Source organism: Vulpes vulpes, chromosome 1, assembly GCF_048418805.1.
Source record: "Vulpes vulpes isolate BD-2025 chromosome 1, VulVul3, whole genome shotgun sequence".
In the NCBI taxonomy this organism is placed as follows: domain Eukaryota; kingdom Metazoa; phylum Chordata; class Mammalia; order Carnivora; family Canidae; genus Vulpes; species Vulpes vulpes.
In genome coordinates this window covers 149,309,114-149,331,860 of record NC_132780.1, presented here as the reverse complement: position 1 = coordinate 149,331,860, position 22,747 = coordinate 149,309,114, and the positions used below count along the sequence as shown (strand labels likewise).

The 22,747-nt window shown below is 36.8% G+C and overlaps 1 protein-coding gene across 2 annotated transcripts in view; it reads right to left on the bottom strand.

Moving 5' to 3' along the window:
- The window catches only part of FBXO9 (F-box protein 9), a 46,673-nt gene that overhangs the window by 23,196 nt on the left and 730 nt on the right, over nucleotides 1-22,747 (bottom strand). For both annotated transcript variants that reach the window (XM_072734015.1, XM_072734010.1), the window contains exons 2-5: nucleotides 19,905-19,988; nucleotides 4,005-4,158; nucleotides 1,906-1,965; nucleotides 433-532 (exon numbers count right to left, since the gene is read on the bottom strand). In XM_072734015.1, coding sequence (XP_072590116.1) covers nucleotides 433-532; nucleotides 1,906-1,965; nucleotides 4,005-4,158; nucleotides 19,905-19,988 — 398 coding nt within the window. The remainder of the gene's footprint in view (nucleotides 1-432; nucleotides 533-1,905; nucleotides 1,966-4,004; nucleotides 4,159-19,904; nucleotides 19,989-22,747) is intronic.

The window sequence follows — 22,747 nt, the reverse complement described above, 5'->3', positions numbered from 1 at the left end:
AGTATAGCTTCAAACATATCAAAAAGAATGATGAAACCCCATGTACCCATCACCTAATTTCAACCACTATTAACATTTTGTCAACTTTGACCTAATTATATTTTAATAGGTTTGACTTTTTAAAATAGGTTTCAAAAGCTGAAATGTGTCTTTTAATTTACTTTCAATAATCACTGCTTTTATTTAAAAAAAAAAAAACTTGTGTTACCTTATCTTTGTTATATCTGTTTAAAATGTGCATTTCTATATTTTAATCTTAAATTTTCCCTAACTAAAAAAATTTCTACAACCTTATAAACAAGTCTTTATACTAAGGACTATATAATTTAACAGAATTACCACCACCTTCTTATCACGTTAAGAGTCAACAGGGCAAAGACGCTTAACTTTAACAAACTCTATGTATTACTGTCTATCGAATTATATACGCACTAGCTGTTTCCAACGCCATCACCATCTGGAGACCGGGTATAAGTAATCTTGAACTCTATATCAGGTACAAGTTGCATAGCCCTACGATAAAACTTGATGGCTAAAAGAAGAAATAAAGCTAAATTAGCTATGACCACACATTTTTGTCATTTCCTTTGATTACCTGTAACTGTGGATTAATTTGGTAACTTTCTTTACAAACAGCCAAATTTCCTTTTTTCTATATGCAACAGTAGTTCAGTGAACAACTTATTTCCAAGCCTTATTACTCAGAAATAATCTTTTTTTCTAAAGCTAACACATTATGGCAGCTTATGGATGTCATATTTCACTCTTTGCTGTTAGCCCTTCCCACCTTTTCCCTCAACCTCATAAGTACTGCTAGAAGTGATCTCATATGGCTTTCTTCAGGCTTTGGAAATGCAACTGCTATAGCTCCAAGAAAAACATTTTTTAAGCAACCTTTTCTTTCTAAGATGCAGAGTTGAGGATAATCAAATACTTCCTCCTACGTAGAATAGAGTTTTAGTTAACCTTCAAATCCAACTTTCCTTTAGTCCAGCTGCCTATTATTTAGCTACATAACCTTTAAAACTTATTTTCTTATAAAGTTCCTGGCCAGGTGGTTTAGAGCTATGATATTTAGTAATCTCTCTCACAAAGCTATACAACAGAACTTGAGACTACAGAAGCAGACTAGTTCTTCTTCCCTTAGATGGACTCTACTCAATATATTCTGCTGTGTTGTATTACTCTGGGTGAATTATTGTACACTAAACGGAAATGGGAATCTCACAAACTAATGAAGACTGTGGAGGGATTTCACCATTTGGGCTCTTTTAATATCTCAGTAAAAATATCACTAGAAGAAACTTGAGAGTAAAATGCGGTAATCCTGAAAATGTTATTTTGGGGGCATTTTCAAGTGATTCAAGCACAAGCATTTTTCCCATGCCCCAATTATTAGCTTTATTATCAACAAAATGGAAGCCTACTTACACATCTAATGCAGTAAAATGCCCCATCGCTCTGATCGTTTATGCATTTCTAATGGGTTAAGAGAGACAATTAAAGCTGAAGGGTATTCCTTTGTGTAAAATGTAAATTAGAAAATATGTATATGTTCCTGAAGCTATCCTTTATATTCCCCTCCTCTGAGGTAATTTTCACCCACAAAAAATACACTATTTTAAAAATGAGAAACAAATTATTTTTAAGACTTTAATAATGAAGAATTAATAAATACTAAAACCTAAGTGTAGACCAACATGATGATGTTCCACAGCAATATATTTTGAGAATAGGTTATACAGAAATACAATGTTTAGTTTTGACTTGTTAGAAAACAATTTCAAATACAGGGAGACAGATGTTTATATGCCAAATATATTCTAGTTTAAAAAAAATTGTTCAGTAACAGCTGTTATTCAGAAATGTCATGACCATATGATCTTGGGCCCTGAGTTTTTTTACCTTCATAGAGAGCTCCATTCTGTTCTTCTTCTACTGCTTTTAGGAAGAGTTCTCGAGCCTATAAAAATAGTGAAATGCAATTTTTGAAAGTCTGTATTAAAAATGAGTATGTGTGACAGGCCAGCCTTCCAACAAAAGTGCCAGAACAACTGGACACCCATTGGCAAAGTAATGAACCGTGACCTAAACCTCACATCTTACATAAAAATTAACTCAAAGATGGATTATGGACTTAAATATAAAACTTTCAGGGAAAAAAAATTTTTTTAAAGTATTGGGAACCTTTGGCTGGGCAAAGAATTCTTATACTGGATTCCCAAAGCATAATCCATAAAAGGACAGGTGATAAACTGGATCTCATCAACATTAAAAACTTTTGCTCCATGAAATACCCTGAGGATGAAAATTATAAGCTATAAGCTGAGAGAAAGAATTTACAAGCCACCTGCTCAACAAAGGATTGTATTTAGAAGAACTCTCAAAACTCAACAAACATAAGCAATGCAAATAGAGAAGACAACATATTTTACAGAGAGGAGATACAGGTAGCAAACAGCACATGGAAAGATACTCAACATCATTAGCCACTAGGGAAATACAAATTAAGATCACAATGAGCTATCACCGTATGTCTATCAGAATAGCTAAAAAGGAATGATGACACCAAGGGCTGACGAGGCTGTGGAGACGCTGGACCACTCATACACTGCTGCTGGGACCAGAAAATGATGCAGCCACCCTGAAAAACACCTGGGCGGTTTCTTTTAACCAAACAGGCACTTACCATACAACCCAGCAATTGCACTCTTGGGCCAGAGAAATGAAAACTTACATTCATGCAGAAACCTGCACATGAAAATTCATAGCAGCGCTATTAATAGCCAAAAACTGGGAACAACCCAAATGTCCATCAACCGGTGAATAATCAAACTGGGGTACACTCATACTGTGTACCACTGAGTAATAAAAAGGAACAAAGTACTATTATACACAAACCTGGATAGATCTCGGGAATCATGCTGAGTGAAAAGCACTCATGTCAGAAGGATATATACTGGGTGATTCCATTTATGCAACAGTTTTTGAATATCAAAATTATAGGAATGGAGAAGAGATTAGTGATTGCCAGTGGTTAGGAATGGTCAGGGAGTGGGGGATGGGAGAGTGTTATTATAAAGGTGTAGAAAGGAGCTCCTCAGTGCTACCACAGTTCTGTATCTTGATCATGGTGCTCGTTACAGGAAGCTACACATGTATAAAACTGCACAGAAGTATTTCTATACACACACACAAAAAGTGTTTATAAATCTGGGAGGTCTGAATAAGCTCTGTGCATGGTACCAATGTCTCTCTTATTTTTTGATCTTGCACTGTAGCTATGCAAGATGTCACCACTGAAGGAGAAAGGATGAACATAGGACTTCCCTGTATCTACGTTTCTGTGATTATTTTCAAAATAAAAATTAAAATGAATATGGAAGTTTATAGTTATCACGGTAATTTCAATTATTTAATGGCAAATAGCTTGTAAAGAAATTGTGTAAGAAGATAGCCTCTATTGAACAGGAAAAATGGAAAATGTGCTGTGCCTACTTCATGTAATATTAAAAAGAGGTAAACAATTTGTCAACATTCCAAATTTTTTTCAGTGTGAGCACTTTCAAAATTTTCCAGAATAAGGAAATAATACATCATTATACATTTGTTCAACTCAAAATATAACAAAACACTGCATTAAGACCTTTGCAAAGGTGTTAACATTTAAACAAGTTTTTTCTCCTTTTGAGCTTCTGCTAATGAACTCTGAGGCATTGACCTTTTAGACACCAAATGAATCTTAGGGATCTATAAATTGCCAAAGACAGTTCCATGAAGACACTGAACCTCTAGAAAGAAGACCGTGAGGAGTAGTGTATCATCCAAAGTACCCAGAAGTAGTAGTGAAGGATGGGCACACTGGCATACTTTGGCACATGAGGAAAAATTGTATAAGTTATGTGCTAATGGCACCAGAATATAACTATAACGACCACATGAGAAAATTTTCATGTGCAATTTTTAAAAAAGTTACTTTGTCACAATGTCCATAATACTTAACTTTTCTTCTTTTGCCAGTTCTTGCTTTCCTTTGGTGTCTGCTGCTTTCAGTAAAGAGCCTTTTGCTGCTCTGCAAGGCCGAGTTTCTAAATTGCTAGAGCCTACACCTGGAGCAAGTTCAAACATCCACTGAGCTCGGAACATCTGGAGCTGTGCCTAAGGAAAGAAAAGTACTTTAGGGCTCATAAAGGAAGAGAAGCTCAACTCTGGACAATTTATCCACAGGTCCAACATCAATTTCCATATAAATAACATATTCTAAGACTAGAAGACATAGTCTTTTAAATTACTAAGTTAATATCCAGTCAACATGTTATCTTCTAAAATAATGTTCTGCTTAAATCTTTAAAGAAATCATGAAAAGGTCCCTACGTTTGTCCATACAGGAAAAATCTAATGGTATTAGAAAACCAAGTTCTGTTTTAGAGTTGAAAATATAAGCCATCACCTAAGTTCACCTATAAGGCTGAACTTAGAAGCTTTCAAATATTTGTTTACCTGGAATATACCACCTACCAGATGTGAAAAGTACTGTTAAAAATTGTGTAGTTGAGGGATGCCTGGTGGCTCAGTGATTGGGTGCCTGCCTTTGGCCCGGGACATGATCCTGGGTTCTGAGATGGAGTCCCCCATTAGGCTCCTTGCATGGAGCCTGCTTCTCCCTCTCCCTGTGTCTCTGCCTTCTATGTCTCTCATGAATAAATAAATAAAATCTTAAAAAAAAAAAAAAAAAGAGCACTGAGGACCTTAATTGCTAGGACTGCCACACAGACAGCCCTCAGCTGTCAGCCCCTTTGGGCACTGCCTAGGCAGGGTCATACCCATTCCCAGGCCATCCCAACCCGATGACTGATCAGTGGCTGATAAACATATGAAAGGCTCTGGTTCCAAAAAAAAAAAAAAAAAAAAGAAAGGCTCTGGTTCCTCCATACTCAGAACTCCTGCAAAATTGGCTAAGGTAGTCCATTAAGACAGTACAGAAGCTCAGCTTCTCCCTCTGCCCACTCAGCTTCCACCCTCTCCGCCTTCCATAGATGTGGATCCCCAAAGCATTCCCTAGTAAACCTCCCTCATTGTAATGTCTACCTTTAGAATAAGTCTATTCTCTGGGAACCCAACCTGAAATATCTCTCCTCCCAAACAAGGCCATTATCAATACAACTGTGTATATTATTCCTAGGTTTTCTTAAAGGGGCATATATAGAATGGGTAAGTTCTTAAAATAATTTTGTCTTGCCATTCTAAACAGCTTTGGTTCTCATCCTCCTACTTGTAACACAAAACACATACACCTCTGCCCTACACAATCATTAGTAACACCAAATGTCTGCTAGATGATACATTCCAAATAAGTATTATAAGGCTTATAAATTCAGTAAGATGCATTTATCTAATTACAATGAGTATTTTTCTATTTCAACGCACAGGATTTACCCCATCCTCTTAAATGGCTATGGTGCATCTCACTGTATGAATGCACCATTACTTAATACAAGTGATGCATATTTAGATTGTATTCTATTTTTTCATATAACAATGCTATAATAAACATTTTTGTACATGTATATTTACTCAGTTTCCCCATTATTTCCTTAAGATTGATTTTCTAGAAATAGAATTGCTTGACCAGGGGTGCCTGGGTGGCTCAGTTAAGTGTCTGAGTATTGATTTTGGCTCTGGTCATGATTTCAGGGTTGTGAGATCCAGCCCTGCATTGGCTCTGTGCTCAGTGGGGAATCTGTTTGAGATTCTCTTTCCCTCTCTGCCTCTCCCCCTACTCATGTGCACATGCACTCACTTTTTCTCACTCAAATAAGTAAATAATTAAAAAAGAATTGCTCGATCAAATGGAATATTTTTCATTTTGTTCCATATTGCTAGACTGCTCTCCAAAAAAGTTATAGCAATTTACACTTCATGTGCACTGCTTGAGTGTTCTCAAAGCCTGGGTAACAATGGGCATTCTTCACTAATCTCATTAAGAAAAATCTCATTTTAGATTTTATTTGTATTTTAAAAATCATGACACTATCTCTTCAAATATTTAATAGCATTTATATTATTTTTCCATTAATTGTCCATTCATATCAATCTTGTGTCATTTGCACAAATTTATAAGGATGTTCCAAATACTGAGGGTAGGTATCAATGCTCTGCCAATATATGGTAAGTAGGTTTTTCTAGCTAATCATTTCTCTTGATTTATGATGTCTCTTCTACATACAGGTTTTAACCTTTAGGTGGTCAAATCTATTTTAAGGTGATGGGTTTTGAGTTATGTCTTGTTTTGAACATTTTAAACCCATGTATCAAACCTCATAATGGCAATTATTGTTATCCTCAGTGTGAGCACTTTCAAAATTTTCCAGAATAAGGAAATAATTAATTCATCATTATACATGTGTTCAATGCAAAATATAACAAAACACTGCATTAAGACCTTTGCAAAGGTATTAACATTTGAACAAGTTGTCCTCTTTTGGGTTTCTGTTAATATATTGAGAGGCATTGACCTTTCTAGAGACCAAGTGAATCTCAGAATAGTGTACCTGTAGGAAAGCAGCACATGAGGAGTGGTGGTATCATCCAAAGTACCAGGCATAGAGGAATGAGAGGATCAAATCCCACACCAGGCACTCCCAACCCTGGGAAGAAGAGTCCCCATAACATCGGGCTTTGAAAATCAGTGAGGCTTAATTCCAAGAGAGGCAGAGAGCTATTGGAAAAGGCATCTCCACCCTTAAAGAGCCAGCACACCATTTTAGTGTATGTGCTGCCGAAGCGAGCACAGAGCCAGCACACCAATAACTCCACCCGGAAATAGCACTTTTAAAATGCCTGGGGGGGGGGATCCCTGGGTGGCGCAGCGGTTTGGTGCCTGCCTTTGGCCCAGGGCGCGATCCTGGAGACCCGGGATCGAATCCCACATCGGGCTCCCAGTGCATGGAGCCTGCTTCTCCCTCTGCCTGTGTCTCTGCCTCTCTCTCTCTCTCTCTGTGTGACTAACATAAATAAATAAATTAATTAATTAATTAATTAATTAATTAATTAAAAAAATAAAATAAAATGCCTGGGGTATATATAACAGGCATTTATTAATTAATTCTAGGACATGTGCCAAACGGGCAGGTATCTGCAGGAGAGTTCCCCAGGAACAAAAGTGCTTGTGGGTGCCATTTTCCTTCCCTCCTCTACCCTGGATAGCTGGATGCATGTGGGAGCCAATTCTAACACTATCTATCTGCCTTGCCAGCACTGTGCGCCTGGCTGCTGCATTTACCTGTAGACTTCCCACCTTAGTAGGTGCCTATCCAAAATAGCTCTATACCTGTTACAGCCAGCAGGCAGCCCTGGCCAGGACCAGCACACTTCCTACGGACTCCTATCATGGGAAGGGAGATAACCCCACACAATAGCACATAAATTCCTGCAGCCAGTCTCTTTGCTGGCTGTGCAGGAAGCAATCTCTGCCATTTGGTGTGCTTGCAGTTGTCAGTAGTGGTTAATTGCAGACAGCCAATGTGAAAACTGACTCCAACAACCATAAAGCCCATAGCAGCTACAGCCAGGCATCTAACAGCATCAACAGCAAAACCTGCCCACTGCACCTGCACTAAGAAGCAGCAGACCACTGAAACCACCTGAACCAAGGACAGTCCAACCCACCAGCATGCTTATATCAATCATAGCTCATCCACAACAGAAGGGCAAAGGCAGCCAACACAGAAGATGCTTATAGAGTGCCTGGTTCTGGTGACCAAGGGATTGAGCTACAGAGTACCTCAGGACTTCTTCTACACAAGGCCACTACCTTAAAGACCAGGACATGTGTCTGACCTACGTAATACAAAGAAACACACAAAGAGTCAGACAAAATGAGGAGACAGAAAAGAACAAGACAAAAATCGCTTAAAAAAAAAAAAAAAGGCTAAAGGAACTAAGATAAACATTGTGCCTAATAAAGAGTTCAAAGTGATGGTCATAAAGCTATTCAGCAGAGTTACAAACTGATAAACTCAATGGGAACTTCAACCAAGAGACAGAAAATATAAAAAAGAACCAATCTGATCTGAAGAACTCAGCAACTGAAATGCAAAATACACTAAGGGAATCAATAGCTGATCAGAGGACAAAGAAGAATTGATCAGCGATGTGGATGACAGGATAAAGGAAAGCAACTAAGCTCAACAGCAAAATGGAAAAAGAACAACAGGTTAAGGGACCTCTGCAAAATCATCAAATGTAATAATATTTGTGTTATAGGGGTTCCCAAAGGAAAAAGGGGGGGGATAGTAAACTTATTTGAAGAATATCTGAAAACTTCCCTGTCTGGAGAGGGAAACAGATATCCAGGTCCAAGAAGCACAGAGAGCCCCAACAAGATGAACCCAAGTAAGTCCACACCAGGACCCATAATTAAAACGGCAAAAAGTAATGATAAAGAACAAAATCTTGGGCAGCCCAGGTGGCTCAGCGGTTTAGCGCCACCTTCAGCCCAGGGCGTGATCCTAGAGCCCCGGGATCAAATCCCAGGTCAGGCTCCCTCTCCCTTTGCCCGTCTCTCTCTCTCTCTCTCTCTCTCTCTCTGTCTATAATGAATAAATAAATAAAACCTGAAAAGAGAAAAGAAAAGAAAAGAAAAGAAAAGAAAAGAAAAGAAAAGAAAAGAAAAAAAAGGAAAGAAAAGAAAAAAAAGGAAAGAAAAGAAAAGAAAAAAGAAAAAAGAAAGAAAAGAAAGAAAAGAAAAGAAAAGAAAAGAAAAGAAAAGAAAAGAAAAGAAAAGAAAGAGAAATCTTAAAATCAAAGAAAACAGTTATATACAAGAGAAACTCCATAAGGCTATCAGCTGATTTTTCAGCAGAAACTGCAGGCCTGAAAAGGGTAGCATGCTATTATCAAAGTATTGAAAGGAAAAAAAAAAAACCTACAACCAAGAATACTCTACTCAGCAAGGCTATTACTCATAATAAGAGTTTTCCAGACAGAAAAAGTTAAATTCATTACCACTAAACCAGCCTTACAACAAATGTTAAAAAGAATCCTTTAAGTGGAAAGAAAAGGCCATAATTAGAAGAAGATATTGATAGGAAAAAAGTTCACTAGTAAAAGCAAACATATAGTAAAGGTAATAGATTAAAACTTATGAAGCCAATATGAAAGTTAAACGACTAACATGATAAACAACTACATCTATAAAAATCAGTCAAGGGATACAAAAACTAAAAAGTAGTAAAATAAGATGTCAAATACAAAAAAAACAGGTAACAGGTAATGAAAATTTAGTGCCTTAGGATGCATTTGAACTTAAGTGACCATCAACTTAATATAGACTGGTATATGCATAGGATGTGATAAATGAACCCCATGGTAACCATACATGAAAAACTGTAATAGATAAACAAAAATATAAAGAGGAAGGAATCCAAAAATAACACTAAAGAAAAGTCATCAATCACAAGGGAAGAGAGCAGGAGATGAAAAAGGGAACAGAGAAAAACTACAAAACCCAAAAAACAATGAACAAAATGACAATAAGTATATACCTATCAACAAGTATTTTAAATGTAAATGGACCAAATGCTCCATTGAGAAGACAGGGTGGTGAATGGATAAAAAAAACAAGACCCACCTATATGCTGCCTACAAGAGACTCACTTCAAAGTCTGAAAGATGGTGGCAGAGTAGGAGGACCCTAGGATCACTTCATCCCACAAATACAACTAGACAACTATCAAATCATCCTAAATACTTCAGAAATTGACCGGAAGACTGACAGAACAAACTCCACAACTAAAGGTAGAGAAAAGGCCACATCGAAGAAGATAGTGTGAAGACAACATCGGAGAGAAACAAATCATGGCCCCTGCAGCCAGGAGGCAGTCCCAGTTATAGAGATGGGCTAGACGCAGACTAGCACACAGGGGGAGAGCAAAGAGTGGACAATTGCTCCCTAACTTACTTATACCAAACTCCACCACTCCATATTCCAGAGGTATCACCCTTCCTAGTCACAATTGCCTTATCCCATTGTGGAAGGCCTCCTCTCCCCTCAAAGCCCAGCCTAAATCCCTGCCCAAACCATGTTTCCCAACCCAGGAGTTTTGCACGGCCTCAGTTCCAGTGGTAGTGGTGACAGGTATCATTTCACAAGCAGGCCAGAGCACACCTGGTTAAAACTTAACACGTTCGGCCAAGGACCAAGCACTGCCCATAACAGGCAAAGAAAGCTTCTGCAGATTGGCCTGAAGGCTAAAGCAGCCAGGATATAACAGCAGAATGCATACAGCACACAACTGAGACACTCGCTGAAGCACCAGACCCTGGGGAACAGGAGATACTAGACTACAGGGCACTATAGGACCTTTTCTTCATAAGGCCATTACCCTCAAGGGCAGGAGACACAGCTGACTTTCCTAATACAGAGAAATAGGCACAGAGACTTAGACAAAATGAGAAGACATTTTGGACCTGTCCAAATGAAAGAATAGGAGAAGGCCACGGCCAGAGATATAAGTGAAACAGACATGAGTAATTTGCCTGATAATGAATTTAGGGTAATGATCATAAAGATACTCACTGGACATGGGAAGAGTGAAAGACATCAGTGAGATTATTAACAAAGAGATAAGGAATAACATAGAGATAAAGGATTCAATAAACGAAATGAGAAACACATTTAATGGAATGAATGGCAAACTGGAAGAAGCAGAAGAAGGAATCAATGACCTAAAAGACAAAATAATGGAAAATAATCAAGCTGAACAAAGAGAAAAAAGAATTACGCAAAATGAGAAAGAATACACATTCTTTTCAAATGCACATGGACATTCTTCAAAGTATATCACATATTGGCTTACAAAACACACCTCACCAAATGCCAAGAAGAGTAAAGCCATACCATGCATCTTCTCTGACTGTAACAGTATAAAACTGGAAGTCAATCACAAGAGAAGATCTGGAAAGATTGATATATGGAGATTAAATAACATGATACTAAACAATGAATGAGTCAACCAGGAAATAAGAGAAGAAATTTAAAAAGTACATGGAAACAAATGAAAATGAAAACACATCAAAAACCTTTGAGATGCAGCAAAATTGGTTCTAAAAGGGAAGTTTATAGCAATGCAGGTCACCTCAAGAAACAAGACAAATCTCAAATACAATGTAATCTTACACCTAAAGGAGTTAGAAAAACAACAAAACCTAAAACTAGAAGGAAGAAAATAGTAAAGATCAGAGCAGAAATAAATGATATAGAAACTTAAAAAAAAAAACAAGGGCACATGGGTGGCTCAGTCAATTAAGCATCTGCCTTTGGCTCAGGTCATGATCCTGGAGTCCTGCGATGGAGCCTCATGGAGCCCCATGTCGAGCTCCCTGCTCAGCAGGGAGTCTGCTTCTCCCTCTCCCTCTGCCCCTCTATCTGCTCCTTTTCTTGCTCACTCTCTCTCAAATAAATAAAATCTTAATAAAAAAAAAAAAAGAAGAAACTAAAAAACTAAACAAAACAAAAAAACCCCAAAACAAACAAAAACACCAATATAATACATCAATGAAACCAGGAGCAGGGTGTTTAGAAAAAAAAATAATAAAATTGATAAACCTCTAGCCAGACTTAACAAGAGAAAGGACTCAAAATCACAAATGAGAGTGGAGAAATAACAACCAATGCCACAGAAATACAAACAATTACAGGGATATTATGAAAAATTATATCCCAACAAACAGACATCTAGAAAAAATGGATAAATTTCTAGAAACACATCAACTACTAAAACCCAAAAAGGAAGAAACAGAAAATTGAACAGACTTATAACTAGCAAAGAAACCGAATCAGTAATTTAAAAAAACTCCTAACAAACAAAAGTCCAGGACCAGATGGCTTCACAGGGAATTCTACCAAACATTTAATTAGCAATAATTGTGCCTTGGATAAACTTTATTAGCTATGATACTGCCACTACACAAAGCTCTACCAAACATTTAAAGAAGAGTTAATACCTACTCTTAAACTATTCCAAAAAAGTAGAAGAGGAAGGAAAACTTCTAAATTCATTCTATGAGGCCTGAATTACCCTGATAACAAAACCAGATAAAGGCACTACTAAAAAAGAGAATGACAGGCCAATCTCCCTGACAAACATAGATGCAAAAATCCTCAACAAAAACTAGCAAACTGAATCCAGCAATACGTTAAAAACAAATTATTTACCACAATCAAATACTATTTACTCCTGGGTTGCAAGGGTGGTTCAATCTTCACAAGCCAATCAATGTGATACATCACATCAAGAAGATAAAGGAGAAGAACCATGTAATCATTTTAATACATGCAGAAAAAGCTTTTGACAAAGTACAACATCCATTCATGATAAAAACCCTCAACAAAGTAAGTTTAGAGGGAACAAAGGTCAACATAATAAAGGCCATATATGAAAAACCCACAGCTATAATATGGTCAATTAATCCTTGACAAAGCAGGAAAGAATATCAAATGAGAAAGATAGTCTCTCCAACAAATAATGTTGGGAAAAATGGATAGCAACATGCAAAGAATTAAACTGGACCACCTTCTTAGACTTTACACAAACATAAATTCAAAATGGATTAAAGACCTAAATGTGACATCTGAAACCATAAAAATTCTATTAAGAGCAAAGATAGTAATTTCCCTGACATTGGCCATGCCAACTTTCTCCTAGATATGTCTCTGGAGGTAAGGAAAACAAAAGCAAAAATAAACTGGTGGGGGACTATATCAAAATAAAAAGCGCTTCTGGGGTGCCCGGGTGGCGCAGTCAATTAAGCATCCAACTCTTGGTTTCAACTCAGGTTGTGATCTCAAGGCCACAAGATCAAGTCCTGAGTTGGGCTCCACACTTAATGCAGCATCTACTTATATTTCTTTCCCCCTTCTCCTCCCCCCACATGCTCTCCAAAATAAATAAATAAATAGATAGATAGATAGATAAATAAATAAATAAATAAATAAATCTTCAAAAAATAAAAAGCTATAGCAAAAGAAACAATCAACTAAACTAAAAGGCAATTTATGGAATGGGAAAAGATATTTATGAATTACACATCCACAATAAAGAACTAGTTAGTATCTGAAAAAAAATTAAAAACTTATAAAACTCAATACCCCAAAAAACAAATAACCCAATCTGAAAATAAGAAGATATACAGTTTACTCCATACAGATGGCCAAAAAAGACATGAAAAGATGCTCAACATCAGTCATCATCAGGGAAATACAAATCAAAATTACAATGAGGTATCAGAATGGCTATCAGAATGGCTAAAATCAACAACATAAGAAACAACAGATGTTGGTTAGGACATGGAGAAGAACCCTAGTGCACTGCTGGTAGAAACACAAATTGATGCAGCTACTGTGAAAAAGTTTGGAGGTTCTTAAAAAAAATTAAGAATAGAACTATTCTTCAATCCAGCAATTACACTACTGAGTACTTACCCAAAAAAGTACAAAAACATGAATCAAAGGGATACATGCACCCCTACAGTTATAGCAGCATTATTTACAATAGCCAAGATATGGAAGCAGCCCAAGTGTGCCCATCAATTTATGAATGGATAAAAATGTGGTGTGTGTGTAACAGAATATTATTTAGCCATAAAAAAAGAATGAAATCTTGCCATTTGCGACATTGATGGAGCTAAGAGTCTAATGTTAAGTGAGATCAGTCAGAGAAAGACAAATATCATATGATTTCACTCATAAGTTGAATTTACAAAACAAAAGAACAAAGGGAAATAAAAAACAGGAAACAAACCCTTAATTACAGAAAATTCTTAACTATAGAGAATAAAACAATGGTTACCAAAAGGGAGGTGGGTGGAAAAATAGGTTAAACAGGTGATGGAGATTAAGGAGTACACTTGTCATAATGAGCACTGGGTGATAGATGGAATGGCTGAATCACTGTATAGTACACCTAAAACTAATATAACACTGTATGTTAACTGGAATTAAAATAAATTTTTTTTCAAATCAGACTACAAAAAACCTGTTTTCCAAAGTTTATTTTATGTAATGGGACTAAACTATTACCAAAGGAAAAAATAATTTATTCAGCTATGAAGATGACAACCATAGAAACCAAAGCCCAAGAGCTTTATCAAGTTTCAACTTCCACGTATAATATTTAATTCACAGTAAATCTTCTATTTTCAAAAATAGTTTTTAAGACTAAAATAAAATGTGACAAATATTTGGAGATAAGCCAATAAAGTGTACCCTTTATTTATTGTATGTTAGAAAAAAAAGACTTCATTATCCAAAGACACAGACTGAAAGTGGAGAGAAAAATCTGTATTACGCAAATGGAAGCAAAACAAAAACAAAAACAATACCTATACCAAACAAAGCAGACTTTAAAATAGAGACTGTAGTAAGAGGGCAGCCCTGGTGGCACAGCGGTTTAGCGCCACCTGCAGCTGGGGGTGTGATCCTGGAGACCTGGGATGGAGTCCTGTCAGGCTCCCTGCATGGAGCCTGCTTCTCCCTCTGCCTGTGTCTCTGCCTCTCTCTCTCTCTCTCTCTCTCTGTCGCTCATGAATAAATACATAAAATCTTAAAAAAAAAAAAAAAAAAAAAAAAGGCTGTAGTAAGAAACAAAGAAAGGCACCACAGAATAGTATAAAACATATAAGAAGATCAATCCAAAAAAAGGATATAGGGGTGACTGGGTGACGGGCACTGAGGGGGGCACTTGACAGGATGAGCACTGGGTGTTATGCTATATGTTGGCAAATTGAACTCCAATAAAAAAAAAAAGTTTAAAAAAAGGATATAACAATTATAAATACCTATACACCCAATATAGGAGAACTTAAAAATACATAAAGCAAATATTAACATAGAAAAAATGGACAGTAACACACTAATAGCAGGGGACATGAATACCTCATTTACATCAATGGATGGATCATCTAGGCAGAAAAATCAATAAGGAAACAAACAAAAATCAATCAAAACCAAACAAAAAACAAACAAACAAACAAAAAAAAACCCAACACAGGAGACTAGCTATTATTTAACATATACAGATCATTCCAACCAAAATCAACAGAATACACATATTTCTCAAGTGTAAATGAAATGTTCTCCAAGACAGATCACATGTTAGGCCACAAGATAAGTCTCAACAAATTTGAAAAGTTTGAGATGGTTACCAGAGGGGAGGTGGATGGGAGGATGGGTAAAATAGGTGATGTTGATTAAGGAGTGTACTTGCTATAATAAGCACTGGGTGATGTATGGAATTGTTAAAACATGCTATTGTATACCTGAAACTAATATAATACTGTACATTAACTATGTCAGAATTAAAATAAAAAATAAAATGTATGAAATTATATGAAGCATTTTCTCTGACCACAACACTATGAAACCAGAAATCAACTGCAAGAAAAAAACTGGGAAAATCACAAACACATGAAGGGGCTAAATAACACATTACAAAATAACTAATAAATCGACAAAAAAATCAAAGAGGAAATAAAAAAAAAACATGGGAGACAAGCAAAAATGGAAATACAATGGCCCAAAATCTTTGGGATGCAGTCAAAGTAGTTCTAAGAGGGAAATTCATAGTGATACAAGTTTCTACTTCAAAAAACAAGAAAAATCTCAAATAAACAATCTAACCTGACACCTAAGGGAACTAGAAAAAGAACAAATCCAAAGCTAGTATAAAGAAGGAAGAAGGAAATCATAAAGATCAGGGCAGAGATAAATGAAAGACTTAAAAAAAAAAAATAGAAAGAGCTGGATATGGGGGAGTGGGGGGAGAATTTAGCCAGACTCATCAGGACAAAAAGAGAATTCAAATAAATAAATTTAGAAATGAAAGAGGAGAAATAATAACTGACACCACACCACAGACATACAAAGAAATGCAAGACAATATAATAAAAAAGTATATGCCAACAAGTTGGACAACCTAAAAGAAATGGATAAATTCCTAGAAAAATATAGTCTTCCAAAACTGAATTGAATAAAAAAATAGAAAATTTGAACAGATCAATTACCTTAACAAAATTGAACTGCTAATCAAACAAACAAACAAAAAAAAATACATAGTTCAAGACCAGGTGACTTTACAGGAGAATTCTAACAAACATTTGAAAAAGAGTTAATGCCTATTCTTCTCAAGCCATTTCAAAAACAGAAGAGGAAGGAAAATTATTCTACAAGATCAGCATTACCCTGACATCACCGACAAAAACACTACAAAAAAAGAAAACTACAGGCCAGTATCTCTGATGATCTACAGATGTTCAACTCCTCAACAAAATATTAGCAAACTGAATTGAGTAATATGTTAAGAGGATCATGAACCACAATCAGTAGAATTTATTCCAGGGATGCAAGGATGGTTCAACACTTGCAAATCAACCATCATAGCCAGGGATTAGTTTCTCAGAGGTCGTGATCTTGGGGTCCTGGGATGGAGACCCACATCAAGCTCCTTGCATGGAGCCTGCTTCTCCCTTTGCCTATGTCTCTGCTTCTCTCTCTCTCTCTCTCTCTCTCTGTCTCCCATGAATAAATACATACATAAATAAATAAATAAATAAAATCTTTTTTTTTTTTTTTGAAGTGAGTTTAGAGGGAACATACCTCAACATAATAAAGGCCATATTTGACAAACCCACAGCTAATAAATATCATACTCAATGGTAGAAAAAGCAGAAGTTTTCCCTCTAAGATCAGGAACAGGACAAGGATGACCACTCACTACTTTTATTCAACACAGTACTGGAAGTGCTAGCAGCAACAATCAAACAAGAAATAAAAGGTATCCATGAGGTGCGTGGTTGGCTCAGTTGGTTAAGTCGGTCCAACTTTTGATTTTGGCCCAGGTCATGATATCAGAGTTATTGGATTGAGGACCGCATCAGGCTGTGCACTGGGCATGGAGCCTGCTTGGGATTCTCTCTCTCCCCTCTCCTCCACCCCTTCCCCAATTCGTGTGCATTCTCTCTCTCAAAAACAAAGTGAGAGAGAGAGAGAGAGAAAGAAAGAAAGAAAGAAAGAAAGAAAGAAAGAAAGAAAGAAAGAAAGAAAGAAAGAAAGAAAGAGGAAAAGAAAAGAAAAGAAAAGAAAAGAAAAGAAAAGAAAAGAAAAGAAAAGAAATAGAAGGAAAGGGAAAGAAAGAAAAAAGGAAAAGGTATCCAGATTGGTAAGGAAGAAATAAAACTGTCACTATTTCCAGATATATACAGGAAATCCTAAAGACTCCACCAAAAAACTATCGATACTTCGATATTCATTTGTTACTACAAATGAATTTAGCAAAGCTGTAGGATACAAATATTTAGAAATTTGATACGCTTCTGTACACTAAGAACAAAGTAGCAAAAAGACAAAAAAAAAAAAAAAAAAAAGACAAATTAAGAAGACAATCTCATTTACAATTGCACCTGAGAGAAATTATCTAGGAATAAACTCAACCAAGAAGGTAAAGGAGCTCTACTTTATTTTTAAGATTTGATTTATTTATTTATTCTTGGGGGGCGGGGGCAGAGACACAGGCAGAGGGAGAACAGAGGGAGAAGCAGGCTCCATGCAGGGAGCCCAACGTGGGACTCGATCCCGGGTCCCCAGGATCACGACCCAGGCCAAAGGCGGCGCTAAACTGCTGAGCCACGCGGGCTGCCCAAGAGCTCTACTTTAAAAACTGTAAGATGTTGATGAAACAAATGGAAGACAACACAAATAAATGGAAAGATATCCCATGTTTGTGGATTAGAAGAATTAATATTGTTAAAATGTCCAACTACCCAAATCAAATCATAGATTCAATGCAATCCCTGTCAAAATATCAAGAGTATTTTTCACAGAACTAGAACAAATAATCCTAAGATTCATATGTAACCACACAGACCCTGAAAAGCCAAAGCAATCTTGAAAAAGAACAAAGTTTGAAGTATCACAAGTCTGGATTTTAAGATACACTATAAAGTCACGTTTACCAAAACAGTAGGGTACTGGGACAAAAGCAGACACAAAGATCAATGGAACAGAATAGAGAGCCCAGAAATAAGCCCACACCTAAATGGTCAATTAATGTACAACAAAGGAGTTAAGAATATGCAATGAGGAAAAGAACAGTCTCTGCAATAAATGGTGCTAGGAAAGCTGGACAGCTACATGCAAAAGTATGAAACTGGGCCATTTTCTCATACCACACACAAACAAACAACATGGATTAAAGACCTAAATATGAGACCTGAAACCATAAAACTCCTAGAAGAAAACACAGGCAGTAATCTCTTAACCACTGGCCTTAGCAATATATTTATGGATATGTCTCTTCAGGCAAGGGAAACAAAGGCAAAAATAATCTACTGAGACTACATCAAAATAAAAAACTTTTCATAGCAAAGGAAACAAGACAACAAAAAGGCAACATACTGATGGGAGAAGAGATTTGCAAATGATAATCAAAAATATATAAAGAATTTATATAATTCAATACTAATAAAACAAATAATTCTATTAAAAATGGGCAGAGAGGGATCCCTGGGTGGCGCAGTGGTTTGGCGCTTGCCTTTGGCCCAGGGCACGATCCTGGAGACCCGGGATCGAATTCCACGTCAGGCTCCCGGTGCATGGAGCCTGCTTCTCCCTCTGCCTGTGTCTCTGCCTCTCTCTCTGTCTCTCTGTGACTATCATAAATAAATAAAAATTAAAAAAAAAAAAATTAAAAAAAAATAAATAAAAAATAAATAAATAAAAATTGGCAGAGGACTTGAATAGACATTTTCTAAAAAAAGACAATGGCCAACAGTTAACATGAAAAGATATTCAACATCACTAATCATCAGGAAATGAAAATCAAAACCACAAGGAGATATTAACCTCGCACCTGTCAGAATGGCTAGAATCAAAAAGGTAAGAAGTAACAAGTTGGTATGGATGTGGGGAAAAAAGGGCATCCTTGTGAACTATTCCAACTACTTTGGAAGACAGGCTGGAAGTGCCTCAAAAAAATTAAAATGGAAATAGCATACAATCCAGTAATTCCACTACTGGGTATTTACCCAAAGGAAACTAAAACACTAATTTGAAAAGATATATGTAACCAAAAAAATTTTTTTTAAAAAAGATACATGTACTTGTTTATTGCAGCATTGTTAAAAATAGCCAAGATATGGAAGCAACCTAAAGTATCCATCAACAGATAAATGGATAAAGATGTGTATTTGTGTACACACACACACACACACGGAATATTACTCAGTCACAAAAAGGAATGAGATCTTGCTATTTTTGACAACATGGATGGACCTAGTGGTTATACTGTCAAGTAAGTCAGAGAAAGACGAATATCATATAATTTCAGTTATATGTAGAATCTAAAAAACAAAACAAAAGACAAGCAAACAAAATACAGAAATAGATTCATAAATATAGAGAAGAAACTGGTGGGTAGCAGAGGGGGCAATGGGCAAAATAGCTAAAGAATATTAAGTATGAATTTCCAGTTATAAAATAAGTATCACAGAAATAAAAAGTATACCTTAGTGAATATATAGCCAATGATACTATAATAACATATGGTGACAAATGGTTAAAAAAAATCTGTAACACAGCTTTAATTTGCATATTCTGTAAACCAGTATGAAAATACAGTTAAATTCAATGCAAATAAGAACCAATAAATCTTGGAGCGCCTGGCTGGCTCAGTCAGAAGAGCATGGGACTCTTGATCTAGGGTGCTGTGAGTTTGAGCCCCACGATGAGGATAGAGGTTACTTAAATACATAAATAATTTTTTAAAAAAGAATTGATAAATCGTAAGTACGACCAATCTTTGCTTATGCATGGAAAGCAATGAATTGAATATACACTTGAAGAAACATGCCTGCAGATCTGTTTCAGCAGGGCTTTCATTTTCATCATCTTCTGCTCTGACAGTATCAGAATGACAATCTTCCTCAGCTTCTGCCTGAGGGGAGAAAAAACAAAATAATCGTCAGGAATATACAAACATCAGTTTCCCTTTATAATCCACATCTCCTTGAGCTACCTGCCCAGTGAAATATTCAGTTGCTTCTCTCTAGGTATCTCCTTCACAGTTTAATGATTTAAACTTCCTATGATTAATGATTTAATGATTCGATACTTTCCTAACACTGAAGAATAAAGGACTTCACTGGGCTCCAGTTAAAATGTGTCAGTAGGTGATTTAAAACAACTTTGATTCAAAAAATAACATTTAGCTGCAGCAGAGTTCAGCAAATGGTTTTTATTTCTTGGATCACTTAAAAGATCATTTTTAGTCCGTATATGGATGTCCTTCCTTTTACGTGGCTGTCATGTTACCAATATGTGAGTATGACTTTTGTCTGTTTATTATTTCAAATGTCCTAGGAAAGCTCATTAATCAAAGTCATGTAATAGTGAATGTTTTTATAAAGAAGCCTGTTCTGTTTCATAAGCCCAGATTTTTATTTATTGGATTGATTTGTGGTAGAATAAAACTGGACTGGAATTACTGTGCAATGGCTTGGGGCTTAGCAGAGGTCTCAGGTCAGTTTCCTCACATTTTATCCTTGTATTCTCCCTATATGTTTGCTAAATTAAACTGAATCCTACCTTCCCCGGGAAAATGACATGTTGCCTCAGGTCAGTCTGTTGCCTAATAGACTTATTAGCAAATGGGACTTGCTCAACACTCTATGTGTTCAGTCCTATAATGTGGCAATAGGGGAAATGACCTGAGAGTCAGAAATAAGAAATAATGAAACCTATTTAACTTGTTCCAAAGATGTAAGCTTTATCACTGTAAATTTTCATTGTAATTCATTTCTAGGACAAAAACATTTGTATTAACACAAATTTTTTAACTCAACCACCAGACAGACTTGCAGTACTTTACAGAGAAACATAAATAAGCCCCGTTTCTTATCTTATCTCTGACAACCAGGCTCAAAGCAGAGGTGACTTTAAGACTTGAACTAGTTGGTATAAGATAAAGCACTGGGCATACTGAAAAGAATAAATAAATGAAAAACTAAATGAAAGAGGCCAAGATTCCGAATTAGTTTCCAGAAAACTGGAAAATGGAAACATTTATGTATTACCAAATATATTTTTTAGTCTCTTTAAGCTGGGAGCTTTCCTACTAATAGGAAAATACATAATGAAGGACTTTGAATTTATATATCCCACTGTAAAGGCTCTTTCTGTTCTCCAGTAAGAGGCTGATTTATTACTGTAAACTCTTAAGTACAGCTAATAGGAGTGGACCTGAGCTCTCTAGGGTATCCTCTTGGTAACTCAGCCTTCTACCCCTGTCCTCGCAGTCATGCTAACCTGACTTCATTCAAGAGCTTTCCCTGCTCCATCCAGCTCCAAGCTCTTGCGTATGCTGCTTGCTGTCTCCGTCTGGAATAATTTCTTCCTCACTTGGCTATTTCTCATCCTTCAAGGTTCAGCTCAGGGATTATTCAGTAAGAAGCATTTTCTGATCCTCCCAATTGCCTTTGTTTTCCTACAACACTTGTGCTTGTATCAAGCACCTAACACCTGCATTAACATTATTTTGTCTCTTCCCTAGAGTTAGTGCATTGGGAACAAGGATCAGTCATGTCTGTAATCTCAGAGGGCCAAACACATTGAGTCATGGTAAAGGTCTATCTAGGCCTCAGCTTTCACATCTGCAAAGAGAGGGCATTGGATGTGGCAACCTCTGAGGTCCCTTTTCATAGCTGACATTCTATGGTTAAGTTTACCATAAATCACCTTGGGAGATTTATTTGGTTATACCAAATATCTAATGTTGTGCGGGGGGTCTAGCACAATGTCAGGCTGCTAATAAGTGCTCCAAAAAATTGCCTGAATCAACAAATAAAAAGTCATGTGGACGCATAGTGCATACCTCAAGGGAAAAAAATGAGAAATCTATGATACAGAAAGCATCTTCTCCCCTGAGTTCCTGTGTTATTCTTGAATTCTTAATCCTTTATGACTTTAATTCTGGCAGTACAGACATCAAATTAGGGATATTACTACATTTTGCCAACTCAAATACCACTTGAAAGAAGTTAGGTCCCAGCTGTCACCCAGAGATTTTCACAACTGAGTCCGACCTAAACAGCACCTTTCGCTTGAGTAGTTCGTGTCTCTGGCATTTTACTCCTGTTTTACACATGGGATTAATGAAATATAAAAAAAAGTTAAGTGTTTAATCCTGATCAGGGAAACTACTTCTGAAAGCTTAAGGGCATAGTCCATTACTGCTTTTTCTATCCTCCGGGTTAACTTCATGAAATACATTCAGCCATCCATTTACTCAATAAATATTTGTGTGTGCCTACGATGAACTCAGCAGTTGGTATCATTTCACACTTGATTCATTTCATCCCAGCCAGAGATTAGTTTCTCAGAGAGGAAATTTTTTCAAGACCAAAGGAAGGCAGCACAGGGCAGAGACTACAAGATTCCAGCATGCGATCGTCCCGTGGAATTTGCGTCGTCAGTTTCTGGAGCTTAACTCCCTCTGTCTTCCTCTGGACCGCACCGACGCTGCTCAGGCCCTCCCTGCTACGGAGGGAGACCGCACACCTCCAGGGCCGCAGAGCCACCGGGCAGGTGCGTCCTAAATCCAGGTGCTCCTTAAAGGATCTGAACGCGTTCTCCATCGGTACCGCTTTCCGGAGTGGGGGGGGGGGGGGAATCAACAAGTGTCTGGGTTTGCCAGGT